Source organism: Myotis brandtii, unplaced genomic scaffold, assembly GCF_000412655.1.
Source record: "Myotis brandtii unplaced genomic scaffold, ASM41265v1 scaffold48, whole genome shotgun sequence".
In the NCBI taxonomy this organism is placed as follows: domain Eukaryota; kingdom Metazoa; phylum Chordata; class Mammalia; order Chiroptera; family Vespertilionidae; genus Myotis; species Myotis brandtii.
The window spans coordinates 5,043,818-5,067,830 of record NW_005368341.1 but is presented as its reverse complement, the minus strand read 5'-3'; the positions used below and the strand labels follow the sequence as shown (position 1 = coordinate 5,067,830).

General features: G+C 36.8%; 1 protein-coding gene across 10 annotated transcripts in view; it reads left to right on the top strand.

Annotated features, from left to right (window-relative positions):
• Positions 1–209: 209 nt before the first annotated feature.
• PPP1R9A (protein phosphatase 1, regulatory subunit 9A) overlaps positions 210–24,013 on the top strand; it is a 236,164-nt gene continuing 212,360 nt past the window's right edge. For 5 of the 10 annotated variants that reach the window (XM_005876062.2, XM_005876061.2, XM_005876066.2 and 2 more), the window contains exon 1: positions 210–1,806. In XM_005876062.2, coding sequence (XP_005876124.1) covers positions 415–1,806 — 1,392 coding nt within the window. In that variant the 5' untranslated portion in view covers positions 210–414. The remainder of the gene's footprint in view (positions 1,807–24,013) is intronic. The other 5 variants (XM_014547630.1, XM_014547628.1, XM_014547627.1 and 2 more) reach the window with 1 other exon arrangement.

Here is a 24,013-nt window from a genome sequence, read left to right as displayed (position 1 = left end):
TGATTTTGGTAGAGATCTCCAAATTGTGTTTGAAACATTTTGTTACCAGAGACCAGAGTTATAACTTTTAAAGTCTTGGCTTTTAAATTCCAGCTCCGATAAGTAATTTCCTCTGTTTGAAGCCACTTTGAAAGGAAAAGTGTATGTTAGTTGAGTAAACATAAATTCAAATAAGTAAATGAATTCAGAAATTCATTCTTTTCTATTACAGATGAACCTCTAGTCTTGCTTTGAAAAAGCCATTTTGTGTAACTCTTGACTGAATAATTTCCTAATACACCTGTTGCGTGGATCACTGACACAGTATGCTATTTGAGAGGTACTTTTGCTTGATCAAATACTGGTGATTAGAGAAGAGAGGTATTTTATTTTTCCTGATCATTATGAACATTGGCTTTTCACCCTGAAATAAAAATGTTGAAAACCGAGTCTTCAGGCGAACGAACCACTCTCAGAAGTGCCTCTCCTCACAGGAATGCGTATAGAACTGAGTTCCAGGCACTGAAAAGTACCTTTGACAAACCCAAGTCAGATGGGGAACAAAAAACAAAAGAAGGTGAGGGCTCCCAGCAGAGCAGGGGGAGGAAATATGGCTCCAATGTCAACAGAATTAAAAACCTATTTATGCAGATGGGTATGGAACCCAATGAGAATGCTGCGGTCATTGCCAAAACAAGGGGGAAAGGTGGCCCGTCATCCCCTCAGAGAAGAATGAGGCCCAAAGAATTTCTGGAGAAAACAGATGGCTCAGTTGTTAAGTTGGAGTCCTCTGTTTCAGAGCGAATTAGTAGATTTGACACAATGCACGATGGCCCTTCATATTCTAAGTTCACAGAAACTCGGAAGTTGTTTGAGAGAAGTGTGCATGAATCAGGGCAAAACAACCGTTATTCCCCAAAGAAAGAGAAAGCTGGAGGGAATGAACCTCAGGATGAATGGGGTGGTTCGAAGTCCAACAGAGGCAGTACTGACTCCTTGGACAGCCTTAGCCCCCGGACAGAGGCTGTCTCCCCAACTGTGAGTCAACTGAGTGCAGTATTTGAGAACACCGATTCCCCCAATTCCGTCATTTCTGAGAAGGCTGAAAATGAGTACTCAGTGACTGGACATTATCCCCTGAATTTACCAGCTGTGACTGTTACAAATCTTGACACCTTTAGTCGTCTTAAGGATTCTGATTCTTGCACTCCTCCAAGCAAACACGGTGATGATGCAGAGGATGCTCAGAAGAGCGACACATCCCCTGTACCAGAAGTGGCTTCGAAAAGTACCTCTCTCACTTTGATACCTAGTGAAGAGGCAGAGCTGAGCAAGGAAGCTGAGGACTCCACATCTAACCAAGAGACTCCTGACAGAGTTGACAAAGACGTTCCCGGAGAACCTTGTGCTGAGAACAAGGCAATGCCAGAGTCTGACATCCTCTCCCCCCAGAGTGAGCCTTTAGAAGATGCCAAAGCTAATTTGGTTGGGAATGAGGCAGCAATGCCACAGAAGAAAGAGCTTGCAGGTGGTGATTTTATCTCTGCTGATGCTTCTGGATCCAGCTGTGGGAAGGAAGTACCTGAAGATTCAAGTAATATTGAGAGTCCCCATGTTTACATGCACAGTGACTATAATGTATATAGGGTAAGATCCAGGTATAATTCCGACTGGCGAGAGACAGGCACTGAACAGGATGAGCAGGAGGATAGTGATGAAAACAATTACTATCAACCTGACATGGAATACTCGGAAATCGTTGGATTGCCAGAAGAAGAAGAAATCCCCACAAATAGGAAAATTAAGTTTAGTAGCGCTCCAATTAAGGTAAGTAGGTTTTCTCAGTTTGTTTTGCAAGTTTCCCCCCCCTAAGTTTTCTTAGTAGTATTTGGGCCTAACTGTATGCAGAACAGATTTTGACAACTAGAAGGAATTCAGGGTTGTTGATATACACATGTTGTTGGTGATTTATTTTATTTTATTTTATTTTATTTATTTTTTTTTCTGATCCCTTGCTTTATTTTAGAACCACATGGAAGCTTTATAGAATTTTGCACAGCGTTGTTGGTGATTTTAAAAGTATGGGAGATATCCATCATATTTCCTGATGTGCTTTAGAGTTGCATAAGCCAGTATTGAGTAATATTAAAGTTGGAGAAGTTTAGGGATTGTGAGATACTTTCCAATGGACCAGAGTGTGAATATAATATTATGAACACTGAAAACCAGGGGTGTTAGTCTGAAATAGAGTGACTTCTATAACTAATTTTACCTAAAGTTACCCATAAATAATAACATTTTCTGAATATAAACACTAGGATATCAAGTATAACACACAAAAGGGAGTCTTATGGTAAGCTTGAAATAATACTCTTTATTTCCTAGCTTCAAAAAATCTGAGTTATCCCTTCCTTAAGTGTAAGTGGATTGTGAGGAATGTTGGAATTTTTTTTTTTTTGTACTGCTACTTGGTAGTGAAAGTTTGATTCATGGAAATATATTAGCGGACTTAAATACTTTAATTGGAAAGCTATTATTGTAAATAGCTTTGCGTTCAGAATTTGATCTGTAGCTTTAAAGTGAAACTTTGTGAAAGGAAGTTAAGTTGATTTGCCACTCATGGATTTATTTTTACCTCTTGAAAACTGGATACATGCCAGCTGAATTCGGATGCTCTATTCTAACGACTTCACTTAGTTCACATTTGGTAGAGGAGTAGCACAGAGTACATCAGCAGCGGGTGGTGAAACATTATTAGCTGGTAATGGCAACAGGGTTAAGGAGTTGAGTGTCAGAATCTCCTGGAGTGCTGTTTCAGAGTGTCCTTGCCTCAGCCCCGTCCCAGGATCCTGGCATGCCCTCCTAGGGGAATCTGGAGGCAGCATGTGTAGTTTCAAACCACTTTCTAGGGGCTTCTATCTTACACACTGTATATATGATAGATTTGGAATTTGAGATGGTTTCTTATTAAATTTTCTCTTCAAAATCTCTAATCACTCACTGTCTATTGTCATTTCCATCTTAGGAAACTCCGATATAAGGCTGTAAGATGTGTAGTTTACAAAGCAAAGAGAAATCTGACCTTGCTTTAATGATGCAATACTGTTTTGAAATAAAGTTATAACCTGTGAAGTTGTCTACAGGTGTTAGACGGGAAACTTTCATTTCACGAATGTAAGGCAGAAGTTCTGGATCAGACCGGGCCATGTCAAGGTCAACTGTGTGTAAACTAGAGATGTGAGTCTAGTTCCTGAGCAAGCTAAGTTTACTTGCAGTGTTTTGCCCCCTTCCTTTGTTATTCTCCCCGGTATCCCCCAAATCCAGGCACTCGCTTTAGTGAGCCTGTTTCGGCTTGTTCAATGAGCTCCTGAATTTGACAGTTCATGTCCCCTTTGCAAGTGCTCCCATTTGAACATCATTGTTCTGCCCCTTAGGAAGAAAGCAATAAGATTAAATTGTTTCACATTGAACAAAGCAAGAATAACTGAAATGAACTCTTCAAGGAGTTTGTTAAAACCAGTGACTGACTCCCTTTTGGGCGGGGTGCGGGGGCGGGGGGGCGCGGGTGGGTCACAGCTTATGAAAGTTGATCAAGTAGAATGCTACCCATTCAGCCAAATGGGGCACCTGCTATGTATTTGGGTTCTGTGCTGCCCAAAATATAACTGCACAGTAATAGGTTTAATGAACTTTAAAGGATTTATCATTGAAATATGGCTGTTCATATATGATCAAACCAGTTTTGGGATATGATACTTTGAAATTCAAGTGATTTTTTCCCTAGTATTGCTTATATCAGTAAGCATTTTGCCTTTTAATTTTTATACATTAAAGATACTGTATATTTCATATAACAAAGAATGAAATAGATTACATATATTTAAGTTTAGCACATTTCACCAAGAACATAGATCAAGCAAAAGATTTGTAAAGCAGAGAGATAAATGCCCTGTGTGTTATCGGGCAGTTAACAGTACTAGTTGGAGTGGATTAACTTTACAAACAGAAGATTTCATTCTTTGCCCTTTGTAATGAATAAGACAATCACTCTTTCTTGTTGTTCCCATTGTTTAACATGTAAGTGTGGTTTCACTTGGAAATGTTGAGAGCTACTTTTTTCTACTGGGTGATGTTCGTGATGGTAGTATTTAGATTAATTTGCAATTAAGACTTTGCCTTAGAGCAGGGGTCCTCAAACTACGGCCCGCGGGCCACATGCAAATACAAATATTGTATTTGTTCCCGTTTTGTTTTTTTTATTTCAAAATAAGATCTGTGCAGTGTGCATAGGAATTTGCTCATAGTTTTTTTTTAAACTATAGTCCGGCCCTCCAACCGTCTGAGGGACAGTGACCCTGTTTAAAAAGTTTGAGGACCCCTGCCTTAGAGAGTAGTAATACTTACTAAATTCAGTGTGTATTTATTGAAGGCTTGTGTGTGTATTCTGATGCTGTTTGCTGCAGGAGAACAAAAACTAATTGGGTTATGTCTTTCCTCTGTGAGCTTGTAGAGTCGAGACTTAAACACAAGGTATTTAAACCCATGTAATAGTGTAAAAACTTGTGCCTAAGTGTCTAATGAGTACTTTAAATGTCCTTGGCTGTACTAGGTGCATGGAGTGATCAGGACCCGGTCAATCATTTGGAAGAGAATACACTCAGCTATTTCATATGTGTGTTTCTTTATTCTTTTTATAAAGCATTATTTATCGAATGAGAAGTTTTGATTTCCAACCAAAATCTTTTCCTTTGAAATTTAAACACATACCTTCTTTCAGAAGCAATAGGAAGCATATTCCTTACAGAAATGATCTTTAGAACTTTTACATACTTTTTCTGATACTCTCATCTTATTCTTCACAAGGGTAAACATTCTCAACACCTTTATCCTCTTGTTTTAGATCTTGTTTATGATCTCAGTGTATGTGATGTCTTCAGTTTCTATTTCAATTCTCCTATAGATATTTTAGATAGATACTTCCCTCAATCATAAATCTAATTTTCAGTCTGGACTTAGAAAGTCATTTGAATCATACCTGATCTTTCTTGTATAGCATATTCCTTATACATAATTGCTGGTGACTTTTAGAAATGGTTGGATTGTTTCTTAATGGATAGGTTAATGTGTTTCATAGTGTCCTGGAAAACTATAATGAGATTAATAATAGAAAACATAAAATCCAACTTCGAGATATGGAGTGAAGGAGTGTTATGAACCATGCTAATTTGAGACATGGAATTATGCCTTTATTCTCAGGAATTTCTCAAAACCAAGAGGTTGAATTAATTAAATTTGTCTTAGATAAATCAAGATAGAAAGGGGGACACTTTTTCATTCTTTATGTTAATTCAGAACATTTACTGAGTCCTTACTATATGTTTAGGAACAATGCAAATGTTATAAATATATAAAATGATTGGAGCCGATCAAGTTAGAAACTGTTGATAGGTGGGAAGTGTACAGCCCATTAGGGATGCTTCTAAGGCTATTCTCAATCCTCTGCTTGGATGATGTTTCTAAGGCCACTGAAACTTTATTAAGGAAGTCATACCCCGTTCTCTGTTTCTGGTAGCCTTATGCCCTTCGGATCGGTGCTCTTGAAACATAGTGTATCTGAAAGGGATATTTTTCTAATTCTCAGCAGGAAGGAGATTGCAGGGTTAATGCTGAGGTGCAGTGCACTATACTTTTCTGAGTGTTTCCTCAAACTGTATAGAGTTTTACAGACCTGGGTTCAAAGGAGAATCACCCAGGGCAGCTGTGTTGCTCTAAACCCTACATGCTAGTTGTTGAAAACGGTTTCATTAGCGTTTTCTTCTTCACTTGGGGCTCTGCGTTGTCAGGGGGTACACAAGGCTTTTTATTCAGGATAGTGCTCTGAGCATAGTTCTGAGATCCCAGTTTCTGTCTTTGTGGAGCTTTTTCTATCTAAAAGTCTCACTCAGTGCTTCTTAAACTTAATATGGGTATGAATCAACCGGGGATCTTTTAGAATGTGGATTTGTGATTCAGTAGGTTTTTTGTGGGCAGTTACCTTGATGCGCTGGTTAGCCTCCAAGTATGCTACCAGCTATCAGAGGTTATGGCATACAGGCTCAGCAGCCAAATTAATATACTGGAGTCACACGATTTATCAACTCAGTTTAAAACCTGCCGCCGGAAGCAAGAGGAAAGCCATAGAGTAAGTTCATATACCTACAGTGCTAACGAGTTTGGAAGGACCCACTGCCTGAGTCCTGGGTACACAGTATTCATATGTCCCATTCCTTTTTCACCTCACCCTTCCCCATTAATGGTGTGGTTATGAGGACTAAAGTTGATGTCTGAGCAAGGACTCCACCGACTAATGATGCAGACCTGCTCCAACACAGAGTGAGGACAGGTGCACTTAGATACAGCGGTAGCGTTGCCAGTTTGCCTGCTGATGAGCCATGGGTTTTATTTGCATTTCTTGGGTAGAGCACCCAGGATAGGACCATACTGAGTGTCCTCATGGGTGGCTGAAATGGAGAAGACATAGCTGTCAGTCCAGATATGGCATGATGATAATTTGATCTTTCCATCCCTTTCTATTTGCAAGTAAACCTCTGTTTTTTTCCATCATGTTTTCTATTTTAGCATGTCTTACAGGTTACTAACTTACTTATTTAACACATATTATGAATTGTGCTCTCTTCTTACAAGCTTTTTTTATAAAAAATATATTTTTATTGATTTCAGAGAGGAAGGGGGAGAGAGAGATAGAAACATCAGTGATGAGAAAGAATCACCTATCGGCTACCTCCTGCATGTCCCCCAATGGGGACTGAGCCCGCAACCCGGGCATATGCCCTTGACCGGAATCGAACCTGGGACCCTTCAGTCCCCAGGCCCATGCTCTATCCACTGAGTCAAACCAGCCAGGGCTCCTCTTTTATCACCTATACTTAATCAAGCCTCTGAGTGTTGCCTCTTTCATAAGCTGCTAGCTTATGAAATAATCAAACATTATCACTTCTTATGAGTTTCTCTACCTTTATAACAGAATTTAATATTCTCAAGTAAATCAGCAAACTCAGAAAACTCGAGGTCTGGGGTGAGATTTTGCATTTCTAACAAGTGCTCAAGTTAGTGCTGGGCTTCTTTCTGGTCAAGAGACTCCTCTTTGGGATCTGATTTTGAATTACAGTCTCCTGACTTCTGAAAGGGGCTGGTCCTAAAATACTGGGGAAGCTCATTTAACAAATCTGCTTTCCAGATGGGTCCGCTGTATGTAGCTGGTTGTGTGGAATAATATTCTTTGAAGATGAAACAGGTGTAAAGTTGTAAAGTGCGTGAAGCACTCTGTCTCTGAATACCAAAGCGGATTATGACCCCTAAATTCATTAGGAGTTTGGATTATTAAAAATTCTGAACCCTTTGTGTGGTTGAAGTTTTTAAGTCTAAATAAAAAGACAGGAGGAGGAAGTTCCCAATAGATTCAGAAATTCTATTTCTTTCATTATTTTGGACTCTAAATTAATATATTTCTAGAGAGAGTATAAGAATTGCCCTCTTAGTTAGTTTGCTGTTATTTGGATAACTTTGATGTCATGACATCTAAATGGGCATCCTTTTAAGTTTTGATGTTTTGTAGCCTATAGTTCATAACCAGGTAAACGTCAAATATTTGAATATACTGTGTAAAGCCTAATACTGAATATTTATTGAATGAAACCCTTTTCTAATATTGAGTACATATACTAACACCTTCCTCCCCACCCTCACTGAACTTTGGTCATTTGACATGTAAAAAAGAATTATTCTATACAGCAAAATATTACAGATATTTACTGTCATTTATTTATAATACAAAGATTTAAAGTTTCTTGCTTTTTGTGTCATCCATATATTTTATCTTCCTCACAAAGGACACTAGGACTTTAAAGATAAGAGGCTGAATTTTGGGGAAAATAACTTTATTATATTATTCATCTACTGTTTACTTTATTAACCCAGTTATATGCCCCTCAGCAGTAATTTGACTTAAATCTCGTCTGCATTAGCTTTTCTCTAACATCCTCTTCACCACTCAAAAAGAAAAAGATTTCAGAATTTCTGTAGAAATATACAGTTAGATATAGGATAACTTCTGTATAACCGAAACAAACATTGCTGTATTAAACTCTGAATATTATTTCTTGGGTGCTCGCTTTACAACAATATACTGAATATTATTTCTCAGTTTTTGTGTTGTTATCCAATTTATTTAATACTTTTTCATAATTTTCTGTGCTCTTTCTTTTTGGCTCTATTTCAATTCTGTTCTTTTGCCTCCTTATAGTCTACAGTTTCTCATTTTGAATAGGAAGACAGCATTTCAAATGCTGCTTTATACTTTTATTCCTAGTCACTTAAAAAAATTTCCCCTTGTTCTAATCTCTTCATTTTGGTTTGTGACACAGCAACTTAAAGATGAAAAGTACTTAAGTGTAATCTAGTGTAATTTCCCACTCACTTTAGTTAGCCCTTCAAGTAGCATATTGTTGACAGATGATCCTTCAGCTTCTGCTTGAATAATTCCGCTATGGGGAGTTTATTATTTTGCAAGGTCAAAGGAAAGTTAGAAGAAGGGACATGCTGTGTGTGTGAGTGCACACGCGCATGCACATATATGTGCTTATTTTCATTTACTTTTAACTTGCAATTTTCTATTGAGATAAAATTCAAATAATACAAAATTCCTATTTTAAAGCATACAATTTAGCAGTTGGCCGTATATTTACAGTGTTGTGCAGCCGTCACTGTTTTCTCATTCTAGAAAATTTCCACCACCCTAGAAAGAACCCCTGTGCCTGTTAGCAGTCACTCCCAATTTTCCTTCTTCCCGCATCCTCTGGCAAACACTAATCTACTTTCTGTCTCTATGGATTTGCCTCTTCTGGACATTTCTTATAAATGGAATCAGGAGCAGGCTTTTAAAAGGAATACAGGAGACACAAAGAGTGTGACTTGGGATATGTTAAAAATTTAAGATTGCGTGAGGACATCAGACTACAGGAAAGTCAAAGAGCAAAGGCAAAATACTTTTCTAGACCAAAATAATAAAATAATTTTTTAGACCAAAATAATTTTCTGGTCTAAAGATTAAGTGGCAAGATGCGGGAGCAACAAATTCTGTCTGCACTTTTATGCAATGTCTTGGAGAGGAAGAAGACAAGAAACTGAGGAGACAGCAGGATACAGGAAGGGATGAGGGTACGTATTTGTCAACTGAGGAAGACTCGTGTATGCAGCAAAGAGGATGGCTGCAATAGCTTCCTGGTTCGGGACACTGCACTTCTGTTCATGTGCTCTGAAACTGCTGTTGATGAAGCATAAGTCTCTGCTTCAGCAGAGCGCGTCTTTAAAGGCACAAATAGTGCTAGTGCCCATTTTCATCTTTACACTGGCCTTTTCTAGCACGTTGGGACCCTTACCCTTTTCTAATGATCTGATGCTTATTTGCCTCCTACCGCTCTTATGTTGTTGCTTTCATGATTCTTTTATGTTGACTGGAATTGTTCATGGACAAACTTCACTGTTTATTTTAAAAAATTTTCTCATCTTTCATTATTTCAATATAGATTTCAAATGCCATACTTAATATTCTCTGTAATATAACCATCTGTGAGGTGAGTAATTGTGGGTGGGCGTTTATTTAGTTTATTGCACATTGTCTACTGAAGCGTCTTATATATATTACTATTAAGTATTATTAACTGGTAATGAAAGTAACCAAGAGTGACTTGATATTCTGTAAACTTGGGAAAATTTGCCTCTTAAGGTCTTCATTTTCTTATTTGTAATTGAGGCTATCTTACCTGTAATTTATCACTAACACCTTTATCAGCTTTAACATCTTGTGATTTTTCTGTAAAACATATTTGTACAATACCATTATTATACCTAGTAAATATCTGCGCTATCATTTCAAAGGGAAAATTTCGGACATCTTTTGTTGAAATGTCAAAATGAAGAATTTATAGTCAAGTGCTCTTGCGAATGTTATTTATACTATACATTATAAGTAAACATTTTTAAGTGATTAAAATATTAAATCTAAGAGAGTGCATTTTTATAGAGTGTACATCTAGAGTACATCTTCAGAACGGCTTGATTATTGAAATTAGTGTTGAACTATATGTTAATACACCCTGCTGGGAACCTAAGAATAAAGAGAGAAATGCTTTGTAATACAGCTGCTGACATATTAATTGCTTCACTCACTTTTGTTCTGGAAATAGCTTCACCGCATAGTTCAGCATAATTGAGATACTGGTAATTTTTTGCACAGTTCCTAAATTTTCAGCCTAATTTGCTTCTCTTTTTCACGCACTCATCCTTACAAAAAGGACAATGAAATAGGCAGAGTATAAAAATATCTGAAAATACAATATTTTAGGAGAAAAGTTTTCTTCTTTGCTCACCTAATCTATTTCAAGAGGGATTTTTGAAAAGCATTTGTAGAGTTAAATCTGTTCCTTATATATTTATGTATGAGGAAAAGTGGTTTTATATGAGATGCTCATCTTGCAAATTATTTTCTACACACAGTGGGCTAGATTGGGACACAGAGTGATTGGTGAGGGTCAAACGGATAAACAGAGTCCTGACCGTGGAGGCTTCTTTCCAGGAGTGACCAGTTGAGTCAGTATTTGGTGTTGTCCCCTTGATGCTTTTGGACCAGCGTGGCCTTGAGAAGCCGCGTGACTCTGCCCGAGTCTGTCACTCTGCAGTGAGGTGGACCTTTCTCTTTCATCCACTTCAGATCTCTCCTTCAAAAATTACTTTTACTTTTCATTTTCTTTCAAAAATTTGTCAGGACAGAGTTTCACGGAGAGTACGTTTATACTGGAAAATGTATCTAGAATACAGGGATTTTAGAGTCCTAAAGTCAGGAGTGTCTGTTCAGGCTACTGAACGGTTTTTCTTCCTCTGTAAGGGACCTCAGTGGACGAGAGAGCTGGACAGCTTTATTGGTTGGTGTTTAAGATCCACCTGTGAGTCAGTGCCGTGCTGATGGGTTCTTTTACTAAGCACTTGTTTCAGATAAAATAGATGTGCCAAGTTGTTACATAAAGGAAGAAAAAGACAAATTCACCTTTTTTTGTTATTAATCAACCGGTATAAGTATTTTTTTTTTTTTAAGAAACTATTCCTCGGGGGGAGAGGCAAAACTTTACTGTAGTGTGTTTGAATACTATCTTGTGCACCATTACATAAAACGTATTTACTTTTAGAAGTTTGTTTTGTAGGTAGAATAATAAAGGGCAGTAATTTAAATGGTGCGTCAGTTATTACGGACTGTGCCCAGAGCACTGATTTCCTCTTAGAAATTTTAAGGTTGAGCTCGGAACATTAAAATAAATACTTAAACAAACAAAATAAAAGCTGATCCAGAAATGAAAAATCCACGGTAAAACAGGGAAAGTAGAATACAGTAATGATAATAATGTAGATCTTCATTGACTTTTGGTATCTGTGCATAACACTAAATTAACAATGAAAGGGAATTAACCCTATATACAGTGTTTTGTTCAGCATCTACAGTTATTTAGATTATTTAGCTAGAAACCTAAAAGTAAAATTATTGGCTAAAATACGTGTAAGCCATTTATGCATACTGCCTGAATTATTACAATTAGCACTCCATTGGAATGGCTTTCTCACAATCCCTGCACGAGCACTGGTATTATTTATATGCTTTACAGTTTTCAGTTTGGTAGATGAAAAATGGCTTTCATAATTTCTATGTATTATATTGATTTATTGGTGAGTTTGAATGCTTTCATGTATTTACAGGCCTTTTTAAGATATGAATTCTGAATGTTTATTGCCCTTTTTTTTTTGGTCAATGATTGTTAGTAAGGAGTTTATCAAAGTGTTATTTGTCTTGGTAGACAGCTAAAAGAACTCATGTATCCAATAATAGGGAAATGGTTAAATTAATTATGACATATATACATGGTGTAATAGGATAAAACTGTTTTAAATCATGTTTTCTAGAATTTTTAAAAATGAGAAATATTTTACAATATTGTGTAGGGTAAAAAGACTGGTAAAATATTTAATTGCATTTTTATCATTATTTTATTTTTAAAGTATATGTATTTACATCTAGAACAAAGATTGAAAGCTCATATATCAAAATGTTAATTCTCGTTATTTCTGGATGGAGAGAATAAAGGTAATGTTTAAAAAATTACTTTTATTTTTCTAAATTTACTAAATTTTGTATAATGAACATGTTATTGCTTTAATTATATAAATATAAAAAAGGTGATGGGGTCACAATTGGAATGATCAGCAATAACAACTTAGGAAGTTGAAAAAAACAAATTTTTAATACCTTCTAAGAGTCTAGTAATATTTAATATAATTTTATTTGGCAGTCATTGTATCATAGGAAAAACATTTTGGTTGAGGAGTGTAAATTTATGGAATACTGAAGAAGGGTTGGTGAACTTTTGACAGTTGAATTCATTAAGTGCATACTTTTTTACTTCTTGATAAAATTGATCCCACATTTGTGGCTAAGCTTGTAAGTATCATGGGGGGAAGACCTTTCAATGTATTTTAAATGATGGTGTAACATTTGTATATCTGTTAGATATTTTCCTTGAGTTGCTGTTGTGTTACTTAAAATATGCCTTAAAAACTGGGCATGTATTCTGAATTTGAAGTGAAAAATATTTGAAAAGGCAGTCTTACTAAAATTAATGCATATTTGTTTAAAGAAAGCCTAACAATGGTCTCAGGTGAGATTATGTCTTTCTTGTTGATCTGTTAAATCATTAAGCCACAACAGGCTTTCTCTCTCCAAAGATGAGACAGTAGAGAAATCAAATTTAGTATCTGGTCTATATGTAATCCTATGAAAACACTCAGTTAAAAACAGGATTTTGAGTTCTAGACCTCCACAGTGTCCTTTTGAATATGTTTCCTGTTCCAAAACACCAACCAGTATGTAGTTTCCTGTTGTTCTCTTTAACAAAACTTTTAGCTGAAAAGAGAATCATTTGATGTAGGATTAGATTATATGGTAGTGTATAATATTTTTAGTTAGAGTCAAAGGGTCAGTTCCTCTCATACATTGGGTAGTGTTCTATCTTTGAAAAGCTTTTGTAGATAATGCTGGAGTTTATAAAGGAGAAAAATATTTTTGTTGGGTGGTAGAGTTTTCCGAAATTAGAAATTTAAAGTATTGCTTCTGGCCTAATTAGATCAACTGATAACTCAAATCTTAACAGTTGTAAGTAGTTTGGGATTTTATAAGCTCTTGTGAAGTCCTAATTAAATTGCCTTATTATTTAATCTGATGCTACATTATAATTTTTCATTATGTATAGTTAAAGCTTACTATAATATGGCTAATAAATTCTATTTGTATTTCATTGAATACTGAGTTTATAGTGGTAATATTTAGATGGTTGTATATTATTATAGGGATTATTTAAAGAAAAAAGGCAACATTATTATGCATCCAACCAAGTTTGAGATGAGACTTGTGTTTTTCCATTGGAGACCATGATTCTTGTGGAATTGTTATGTTGCTGGTTTCTTTTTTGAATAATGAGGTCTGTGATTTATATGTTTAAGGAACTAGAGAGCTATCAGGAGGTTGCCCCATTTGCAGATGTAGCAGTCAGAAGTTTTAGTTTAAAGTTACTTGGTTTTGATTCAATGAATTTCTCACCCTTAGTTAGAGAAGAACCATTGACTAAGTAGAATTAATCTATCTCACTGGAGGCTGATGGAAATAAACTCTAAATATTGATATGAAATAATTTTAATGTTTAGGTAATATATTAGGGTTACTTTTAATGTTTAGGTAATATATTAGGGTTCTCCAGAGAAACAGGACCAATAGTGTGTGTGTGTGTGTGTGTGTGTGTGTGTGTGTGTGTGTTACACATGCATATGTATGTATATATATGGAGAGAGAGATTTAAGGAATTAGTTATGGAGGCAGTGCTGCTAGGCTAGAGACCCAGGGAAGAACTGAGGTTGCAGTTCAAGTCCAAAAAGTGTCAAGCAGAAGACCCAGGGCAGAACCCAGGTTAGGCACTCTGGGCTCAAGTCTGAAGGCTATCTGCTTGAGAGTTCCTTCTTGCTCAGGGCGAAGTCTGTCCTTTGTGCTATTTAGGCCTTCTACTGATTGGATGAGGCCCACTCACATTTTGGACGGCAATCTGCTTCACTCAAAGTTAACCAATTTAAATGTGAATCTTATTTAAAAAATAATCTCATAGAAGTATCCAGAATAATGTTTGGCCAAGTGTTTGGATCCCATGGCTCAGTGAAGTTTACACAAAATTAACCATGAGAGTCTGGGACTCTTATTTGGTTGTACCCCCTGAAGATGTTTCAGGGAATTAAAAACCTAAATTTTCCCCACATATTTTCGTGGAGTTGTTAGAAAATCTGCTAAAGGGGTTCTCCCTCTTGGGGCAGTATGTAGTAGGAGGAGGTAGAAGATCACATGGTTTGGAATATCAGACCTAGATTCAGATCCTACTGACACATAATCTTCTTAAGAAAACATGTTTAAACTTTACAGGCAGGGACTTTGTCTGTGTCTGTTTTATGCTGTGTCCTGTCATATGACTAGAGAGGCACATAGTAGGCATACAATTAGTGTTAGTAACCTTTAATGTCTATCCCTCATACTCCTTCAACTTTCCTATGCCCTATTCCCACAGAGGTCCAAAGTGGGATGATGGAGATAATATTTGTACATGTATAATGATTGTATAATTTATTTATAGGTAAAATCCTTCAAGTTAGCAGTTATTAATGAAAACGGAGTGATCCCATTACAGATTGTCATCTTTTCCAGCTCCTGCTCTGGTTTGCTGAAGCTGTTGTGCTCTCTTTCACTTGGGGAATCTCAATCTATCCCCCTGTAGTGACAGTTTATAAGTAACCAGAAGCAGTCGTTAAAGTATGGCTGCATGAGATATGGCTGTGAGGGTAGAAGGGGGAGAGTATTCATTTTGCCTTAACTTTATTTCTGCTTTGAGTGATTGCCCAAGCTTGTAATTAGTTGCAAAGCATATAAAAATTGAGGCTCCATATGAAAGATGTAATGCTCCTTATTTGAAATTGCAATAATTTGCTACAACTTTGGTAGCTTGAATCTATGAATCTATCTGTATTCTTTTTTAAAAAATATATTTTATTGATTTTTTACAGAGAGGCAGGGAAAGGGATAGAGAGTTAGAAACATTGATTAGAGAGAAACATCGATCAGCTGCCTCCTGCACACGCCCCACTGGGAATGTGCCCGCAACCAAGGTACATGCCCTTGACCGGAATTGAACCTGGGACCTTTGCATCTACAGGCCGACGCTCTATCCACTGAGCCAAACTGGTCAGGGCTATCTGTATTCTTACATGAAAATTTAAAGAAGGCAATTAAATTATTTCTTACCATTTAGTCTTTTCTCACCTTTTATTTCCTGACCTGTTTATTAAAATGTGTTTTTGTTGTTTTTGTCAACCATTAGAAAGGAATTACCCTTTTGGATAACTTCTGCCTCCGTTTTTCTCAGTGACTCAAAAGTTAGTAATAAACTTCATGGAAACAAATAATCTAAGGTCTTGAAATCATATTTTTGGTTTGTATGTTTCCTCCATGAATTACATTATCTGGAAGATGTCTGACAGTTGTTATTAGGCTGAAATATGAAATGGCTTTGCTTGTTCATGTAAATTTGTTTATGTACATAATGTATATCATTTTCCCCTGGCAGAAATAGCTTTTAATGGCACTTTACGGAAGAAAATTGCTAAGCTGTTTTCTTTTTAAATAAAAACACAATAACTTTTCATGAGTTTATGTACATTTCTGGAGACCCAAAAAAAGTGTTTCATAAAAATAAAAATAAAAATCACCTTTTAGTGCTAGTGGTGTTGGGGAGAACATATGATAATATGAAAGTTCATTGTGTTATTTGAATAAATTGAGCCAGTATTACTGCTGATATTTTTTGTTTTGAGATTAATATGATTATAACATTTTGTAATTACTGTGTGGGCAGTAGTCAAGGCTGATAAATCACTTATTATTTGGGTGTTTATAAATAACTGGTTTGCTACAGCCACTTAGAGAGGCATTGTCTTCTGAATTGATAGCAGTCAACAAACATTATTAAATATACTTATTATGTGTTGAGCTTTGGGCTCTGTCTGCTGTGTAGATATTAATATAAATATGACAAGTCATTGCTCCTCAAGAAATTTATAGTCTTATGAAGGAGACAGGCAGAGAAGAAAACATTTATAGGATAGTGTGATAAGTGCTGTGATATAGGTATGCAGAAGGTGACCATGTATAATTTATTGTCCAAACTGACTCATTTCAGAAGAAAGGGTAAATAATAATTATACATATTTGAGAAGTTAGCTAGTCTGAGTCTGTGTTTGTTTGTTTATTTATTTATTTATTTATTTATTAAATAAGAGAATAGACTGTTGCCTAGTTGTCTTTGTAGCACTCAGTGTTAGGGTAACCATGTAGTTTATTGCCGAACTGGGACACTTTTGGAGATTGAGAGAAATGCTATAAATACTTCTGTTGGGACATAGGGCATAACCTAGGACTGACCCAGGGCAGCCAGTACACATGGTCACCTACATATAACAGAGGTGCTCCTGAGTAGGAATGTCTACCTTCAGTAGGAGGAGGGGAATCAGCAGGGAGGGCTTCCTCAGAGAGGTGGTACTTGAATCTTTAAAGATGAATAAGAATGAGGTAGATATGTGGGACATGCTAAGTTGAAGGAAAAGCATGTTTGAGGTACCTACAAATAAATCAGAACAGCTGGAGGAACAGGAGGTGTGTGTGTGTGTGTGGTGTGAGACTGTAGGCAGGTAGTATTTCAAGGAGGGATTGTATTCTAAGGGGTTGGAAATTAAATGCAAAGTCTGGGGAGTCATTGAAGAATTTTAAGGGCCAGATGACCTTATCATTTTGCTGTAGTGCCTCCCTCCTGTATATTGGTGGTTATGGAAGGTTGGAGGAAATCCATTGGTTCTCGTTCATTTTCTCAGTCTTTCAGTAAACATTTATCTTAGAAGCTTTCAACCAACTTCTATTTAACCAATTTGCTGGATTAGCTGATGTTTTCCTTTTGCCGGAAAAGACTGACTGACTGATGCCCATCTGAATGATTCAGGCTTGCAGACTGTTCTTATGCCCTCACTACTCATCCTGCCAAGTTGAGTTGTAGGCTGTCTATGGGTTGGTTTTTTATTTCTTTTAAACCTGTTTTTGCTCATGTTTCTTATCTGAGTGTGTATTTAATTGAATATTATGTAAATTGGTGAAATATGATTGTGAGAAGAAATACCCTTTCTATAAATATGTAAATTGAATTTTTGTAAAGCTCTGATAAAGAGGTCACTTAAAAATCTTGCTGTTGAATTAAGTGAGGGTGATATGGGTGAATCAAACTGTTTGAACAAATATCTAGGAAGATTATTTTGTGAGTATTTTAAGTTTTTGCTCCACTTTAAGAAGGCCAAACTGGCCATCATAGCCAGTGCAAGAATTATAATTCTTATCATTAATGGCCCGATGATTGGTGAATGAATGTACCTTTAGGTGTCTTATATTAATATAAACCTAATAAAATATATATCAGTTTTTATGAATCCAAATTTTAACTGCCTCTTTCAATTAGCTGACAGATTCTTAGTCTAAAATGCATTTGCTGAGATCACATCTTCTTGTAAAGAGTGTCTGTTTTAAACTAGGCACTATGTTACCTAAATAGTAGAACAATCCTCTCTCAAAGAGCCTACGTTCCAGTGGGACGGATGGACACATAGGTCAACAGTTATAATGTAGTGAGAGAAGCACTGTGGTAGAGGTGTGCACAGGACACTGAGTGCAGAGGACAAGGCACCTGGGTTCTGGAGGCAAGTGAGGGGAAGCTTCTGGGAGGAAATAAAACTCTAGCTGAGTTTTGAAGGTTTAGTGTTTGCAGAGAAAGGGGCAGGTGTGTAAGGTAGCCGGAAGGCACATAAGGGAGAAAAATCTGGAATCTTTTGCAGATCTTTTGGTGTGGCTCAGTGGTTTAGCATGGACCCATGAACCAAGAGGTCACAGGTTAGACTCCAGGTCAGGCAGGGCACATGCCCCGGTTGCGGGCTTGATACCCAGTAGGGGGCGAGCAGGAGGCAGCTGATAGATGTGTCTCTCTCATCGATGTTTCTCTCTATTCCTCTCCCTTCCTCTGTCTCTAAATTAATACAAAAATATTTTTTAAAAGTAGTTTAATATTGGTGGGACATAGTAAGGCACAGACAGATCAGGAAGGTTTCGTTGCAGACTGTTTTGAAACTTATCAGTCATTGGAAGGGATATTGAAAAATGAAAGTCATGATTGGATTTGTGTATGAGAAAGACCACTCTGATGGAGAGTGGAAGATGGACTGAAGGGATAGGTGTGGAGATAGGGGTAGGGTGGGGATACAGGAGTCCAGGTGAATAGGGAGAGATATGCCTGATGAATGTAAGAATGGGTATCAAGACAGGCAAAGGGCAAACTGGGGCAAGATGGATTAGGCAGAAGATGATGAGAGGTGCTGATTTTTATAAAATTACCATTTCAGTGCAAAAATTATATGCAACTGTTTCTTGCTCATCTATGTATTTCTCCTTCCCTGCAAAGGACCTTTTCTGGTGCTTATTTGTTTATTTTTTAATATATATTTTATTGATTTTTTACAGCGAGGAAGGGAGAGGGATAGAGAGTTAGAAACATCGATGAGAGAGAAGCATCGATCAGCTGCCTCCTGCACACCCCCTACTGGGGATTTGCCCGCAACCAAGGTACATGCCCTTGACCGGAATCGAACCTGGGACCCTTCAGTCCCCAGGCTGACGCTCTTCCAGTGAGCCAAACCGACCAGGGCTGGTGCTTATTTTATTACTGGTATATACCTCAGCAAATGAGAGATGGTGAAGGAATTAGCCAGATATAAAGAGGGAGTTTGTTGTCTCTGATCCAATATTTGCAAAATAGGATGGGTGAACTAATGGGTCCTTGGAGCGAAGGCTGTGGATCTGATAGTTGGATCCAGGTATCAATGCCATTTGGGTACTGTGAGAAGAGAAAAGACTGGACAAGGGATTAAGACCTGATGAGAGTATTTGGAGAGAGCATGGTAGTGCAGGCCTACATTTTAGAGGAGCAGACTTTGAGAAATACTGCTTTGGAGAAAGTTTGAAAGAAAGATTTAATAAGTACAAAGGTTTAATGAAAGACCTTGCTGGTAGGTTGGTAGAAAAAGTAAAGAACTCTTAAACTGGCAGATTTGGAATCAGTTCAGGGCCTCAAAGAACCAGGGCTGTGCTTAGCTGTCAGAGCCTTACGTTTAAGACTGGATGGCTAATGGGTCTACCCACAATAGTCAGCTGTGCAGATTGATGGTACCTTCTGTAGAATTACTTTGCATGGTCAGCTAGAAGTTTTTCTTTTTTACCGTTGAAGATTTTTTTCAGCTGTATTTTGCCCTCTGATATGATGGATCTGTAATGATTCTAAACAAAGTAACATACATGAATATTACTCTAAATCAGCAGTAGACCAAAACAGGATGCCTTTCTATCTTAATTTACTTTGGAAAAATAAGTACTCATCAGTAGGATACTGTGCCCGTTTTCTTTTCTGAAGGCACTGGGAACTTCAGATGGTATTCTGGTTACTCCTTATTTATGACCCAATTGATTTCAAGCAATAGCCATTTGAGAGGTCATTGTAAATTAAAATCATTTTCCTATTGGCCGAATGTCGTACAGTGAGATTTCATTCCTGGAAATAGATGCCACCTTATAAAAAAATACTAAAATTAGTCATGAAAATAAAAGAAGAGAACATACAATGAAAGTTTATGCAAATATTAGGTATACTAACCAACATAATAATAATGGTAATGTTCCTTTTAGGGTATTTTTCTGCATGAATTAGACTGACTGTGGCTTCTTAAAATACCACTTCTATGTGTAAGAATGTGTGCCTCTGAAAGTATTTGGCTGGGAGTGGCTGTTTCCATGGCTATTTCTTCTTCAGTGAATTTTTGCTGCTGAGTCTACGCTTACCTGCTTTTGGCACTTACTACACTTGAGGTAGGTGTTGGCCTGGGCATTAGCCAGTTTTAAAGATAAGTTTAGTTTTATTTGCTGTTTATAAGATAAGCTGGCAAATACTTGGGCCTGAGCCTTTCTGTCTCAGGGGTGGAGAGAAATAGTATTGGCCCTCTTTAGAAAGAATGAGTTATGATGGTTTTTATTTTCAAACAAATTCATATTTTCTAGCTGAAAGATGCATTGGATTTTGTGCTATTATATTTTGCTTTATGATTTTGTAAATTGTGTCAAAAAGATTGAATTGCTACCAACTCCCTGCTTGAATTCCCTAAAATGAAGGTACTGGATTAGGTGATCTTCATATCTAGAAGTCCCTTGTAGATGTAAAATTTTGAGCCTTTATTATATAATTCTTAATTTGCTACATGAATAGTTAGACCCCTGCCTTTTGTGAACGTTGCTTTGAAATGTGAGTTTAGTGTTTGCTGAGTTTATCAGAACTGAAGCAAAGTTTCAGAGAACTAATTCTGGAAGTTATTTAAATTTGGGCCTATGTTAAAATGGGGAGAATATGTATTCACAGCATTTGACCTTGGAATTCTAAGTAGGAGTGGTTGAGAAGAAAAGGGGATGGTGGAACTCATTGTGACAGCTCGTGAATTAAATTAACCACCCACTCTGTCTATAATAATTATGATTCATTTTTTATACTGCTCTTCATTTACTAAGATGGAGACGGGGATTCCAGTCTACCTGGGCCTATGCTTTGTTTGTCAGGAAGGGTGATAGAGTTTTGATTCACTCTACTGTCTGATTTCCTGCGTGACTGGTATCGCATAACTGTGAAACAGATGGTCGGGAGTGTAGCACACATCTATAGAACAGCACAGTGTGATAAAACATGTGCCTATATGATTAAAAGTCAGGAAAGAATTGACTTTGACTATAACATTCACATATCATATGAATGTTATAGTCAAACCTTATAGTGGTTCTCAACCTTCCTAATGCCGCGACCCTTTAATACAGTTCCTCATGTTGTGGTGACCCCCAACCATAAAATTATTTTCGTTGCTACTTCATAACTGTAATTTTGCTACTGTTATGACTCGTAATGTAAATATCTGATATGCAGGATATATTTTCAGGGGTCGCGACATTTATTGCCTTTGGCTGTATATGTAGACCCACATCACTGTGTACATGTATGTATATAGCATATATAGTGTCCTGCTGTCATTTAGGAAAATTTCAGTGCTCTACTTATTAAGAACAGTTACATTATCAAAGTACAAAGCTGAAAGAAATCCTCTGGGAACATAGTTTGCCGTGATTCCACTGGAAATGTGCACATTTACATGGCAATTAAGAGACAAATTTCCTCTCTGAAAAGTCAGAAATACAAGTTGAACTTAAAATATTCTGAACTATTTGAATAAATGCCAGTGTAGCATGTGAAGTATCAAAATGCTTCTTAAGTAATCACTGAATTTAGATAGGCAGAGAGATCATAATAGAATTGAAGTGGGAGTCATTCTCCTCCCTTTTCTCAACTATATTGGAGACAAGTTTCAGTATGGTTAATGCTGTGTGCTTATATTTGAAAATCAGTGTGGTCAGATCTCCAACCTGTAGAACTGTGAGCTGAAGAGTGGCATCATAGGGCAAAGCAGTGAGGTACAGTGAGATTAGGATGCTTACAGTCCCCAGGTAAAGTCACCTGAGTAAATTTTAGTTTAATCACTTTGTCTCTATTTTGTAACCACCTAGAATTTCTTTATAATAGAAGAAAGTTTTCTAACCACTTGAACACTTCACAATAATAGAATAACAAGAAACAGCTTTGATTTTGGAGGTAAAAAAATATGCATTACCAGTGGATCAGCAATCAAGTGAGGTTTGAGTGCCTACTCATCCTAGCTGCTGCAGTCTTCAGGAAATTCATTTGCATTCCACCTCACAAACTTTTATTTTTTTTTCAATATAAAAATTTTTGGGGTGATATTTTGTATTCTTTTTCATTTTATTTTTATTTATTTAAGAAAAGGTTTAGCCGAAACCGGTTTGGCTCAGTGGATAGAGCGTCGGCCTGCGGACTGAAAGGTCCCAGGTTCGATTCCGGTCAAGGGCATGTACCTGGGATGCAGGCACATCCCCAGTAGGAGATGTGCAGGTGGCAGCTGATCGATGTTTCTCTCTCATCGATGTTTCTGACTCTCTATCTCTCTCCCTTCCTCTCTGTAAAAAATCAATAAAATATATTAAAAAAAAGAAAAGAAAAGGTTTAATTTATTGAGGTGATATTGGTTAATAAATTATACAGGTTTCAGGTAAACAATTTTACAGTATATCATCTGTATAGTGTATTGTGTGTTCAACCCAAGTCAAGTCTCCTTCCATCACGTGACCATTCGTCTTCCCCTTTACAACTTCTACCTCCCCCAACCGCCCTTCCCTTTGGCGATCACCACACTGTCTTCAGTGTCCAGGAGTCCTTTTTTCTTTGTTTAATTCCTAAAATAAACTTCTCTTTTAAAGATCCTTTTGTTATTCTGCTTCAAGTAATCTACATGACAGTGAGCTCCTTCAGGGAAAGGAAGCTCTATGACTTTGTAATTTTTATGTCCCCACTGCCTGTGGCACCAATTAAGTGCTCATTAATTAATTGTGAATGAATGCAACTTTGCAGCCATCTACCCATAATTTAGTTATATGAGCTCAGTCCTGATTTCCAGAGCTCTTAGGCATTAATTAGACTAACGAAGCCTATGAATTACAAGTCTGTGCCAATAAGTGGTTTGGTTCCATACAGGAGCTATATGAATCTCATATAAACTGATTTAAGAGAAAAATTGGAGAAATAAAAAACATTTTTTCTATCTGAAATTTTAAAAAAAACACCACATTTTTATCTATCTGAAGAACCAGGTCATTGTATAGGTGGCCCTGATGATGGGTATTGGCCTTTCCTACAATAGAGCATTTTGGATAGGTTGCCAACTATCTCATTTTTTAGTTTAATTCAGAATAACTTTGACAATTTTTAAAAAAATATATTTTATTGATTTTTTACAGAGAGGAAGAAAGAGGGATAGAGAGTTAGAATTATCGATGAGAGAGAAACATCGATGAGCTGCCTCCTGCACACCCCCTTCTGGGGATGTGCCCGCAACCAAGGTACATGCCCTTGACTGGAATCGAACCTGGGACCCTTCAGTCCACAGGCCGACGCTCTATTCACTTAGATTTGTGATATTGCTCATGGATGGATTTGTTATTCCCTTGCCATTATTCCAGAAAATATATGACATTTCTTATGGGAGGGGAGCTGATATTTGAGATGTTATTTATTTAAATGACATGCTTATCTCCTTTTGCCAGTGGAGGGAGGTGCTTTAGGAATTTCAAGCATCTTCTTACTATTACCCTTGTAGAAGTTTGGAGGTATACAGAAGTGGTGTTTGAATTTCTTATTTGTTTTTGGATTTTCTTTTTCATTTAAAATGCTATGAAATATATTTCTGAGTTTTTTTTTATATCATGATTACTTTATGTATAACTTTTATTGTTTTCCCCTCATTTGTTTTCTGTTTTCAATGTTTTTCTTTTTATATGGTTTAATTTCTTCCCCTGTGAGAAAGTAATTGGATGGAGCCCTTGAATCTGCTGTCTTTGTCTTTTGTAGCTTGTTATACACAAACATCATATGGTTGGAGTTGATATGATAAATTTTTTTTTTTTTAGTTAAAACTTATCTGTTTCAACAACAGAAATTTAAATTGGATTTTATTTTGGTTGTAATTTGTTTATTATTTCCATAAGGTCAAGACTCCCTAGTTAAGTTGATATGTATAATTTTGTAACAAAATTGCCAGTTTAAAGGCTGTCACTTTTACCCATAAACATATTCATAGAATTCCCCCCTTTGCCATCAAC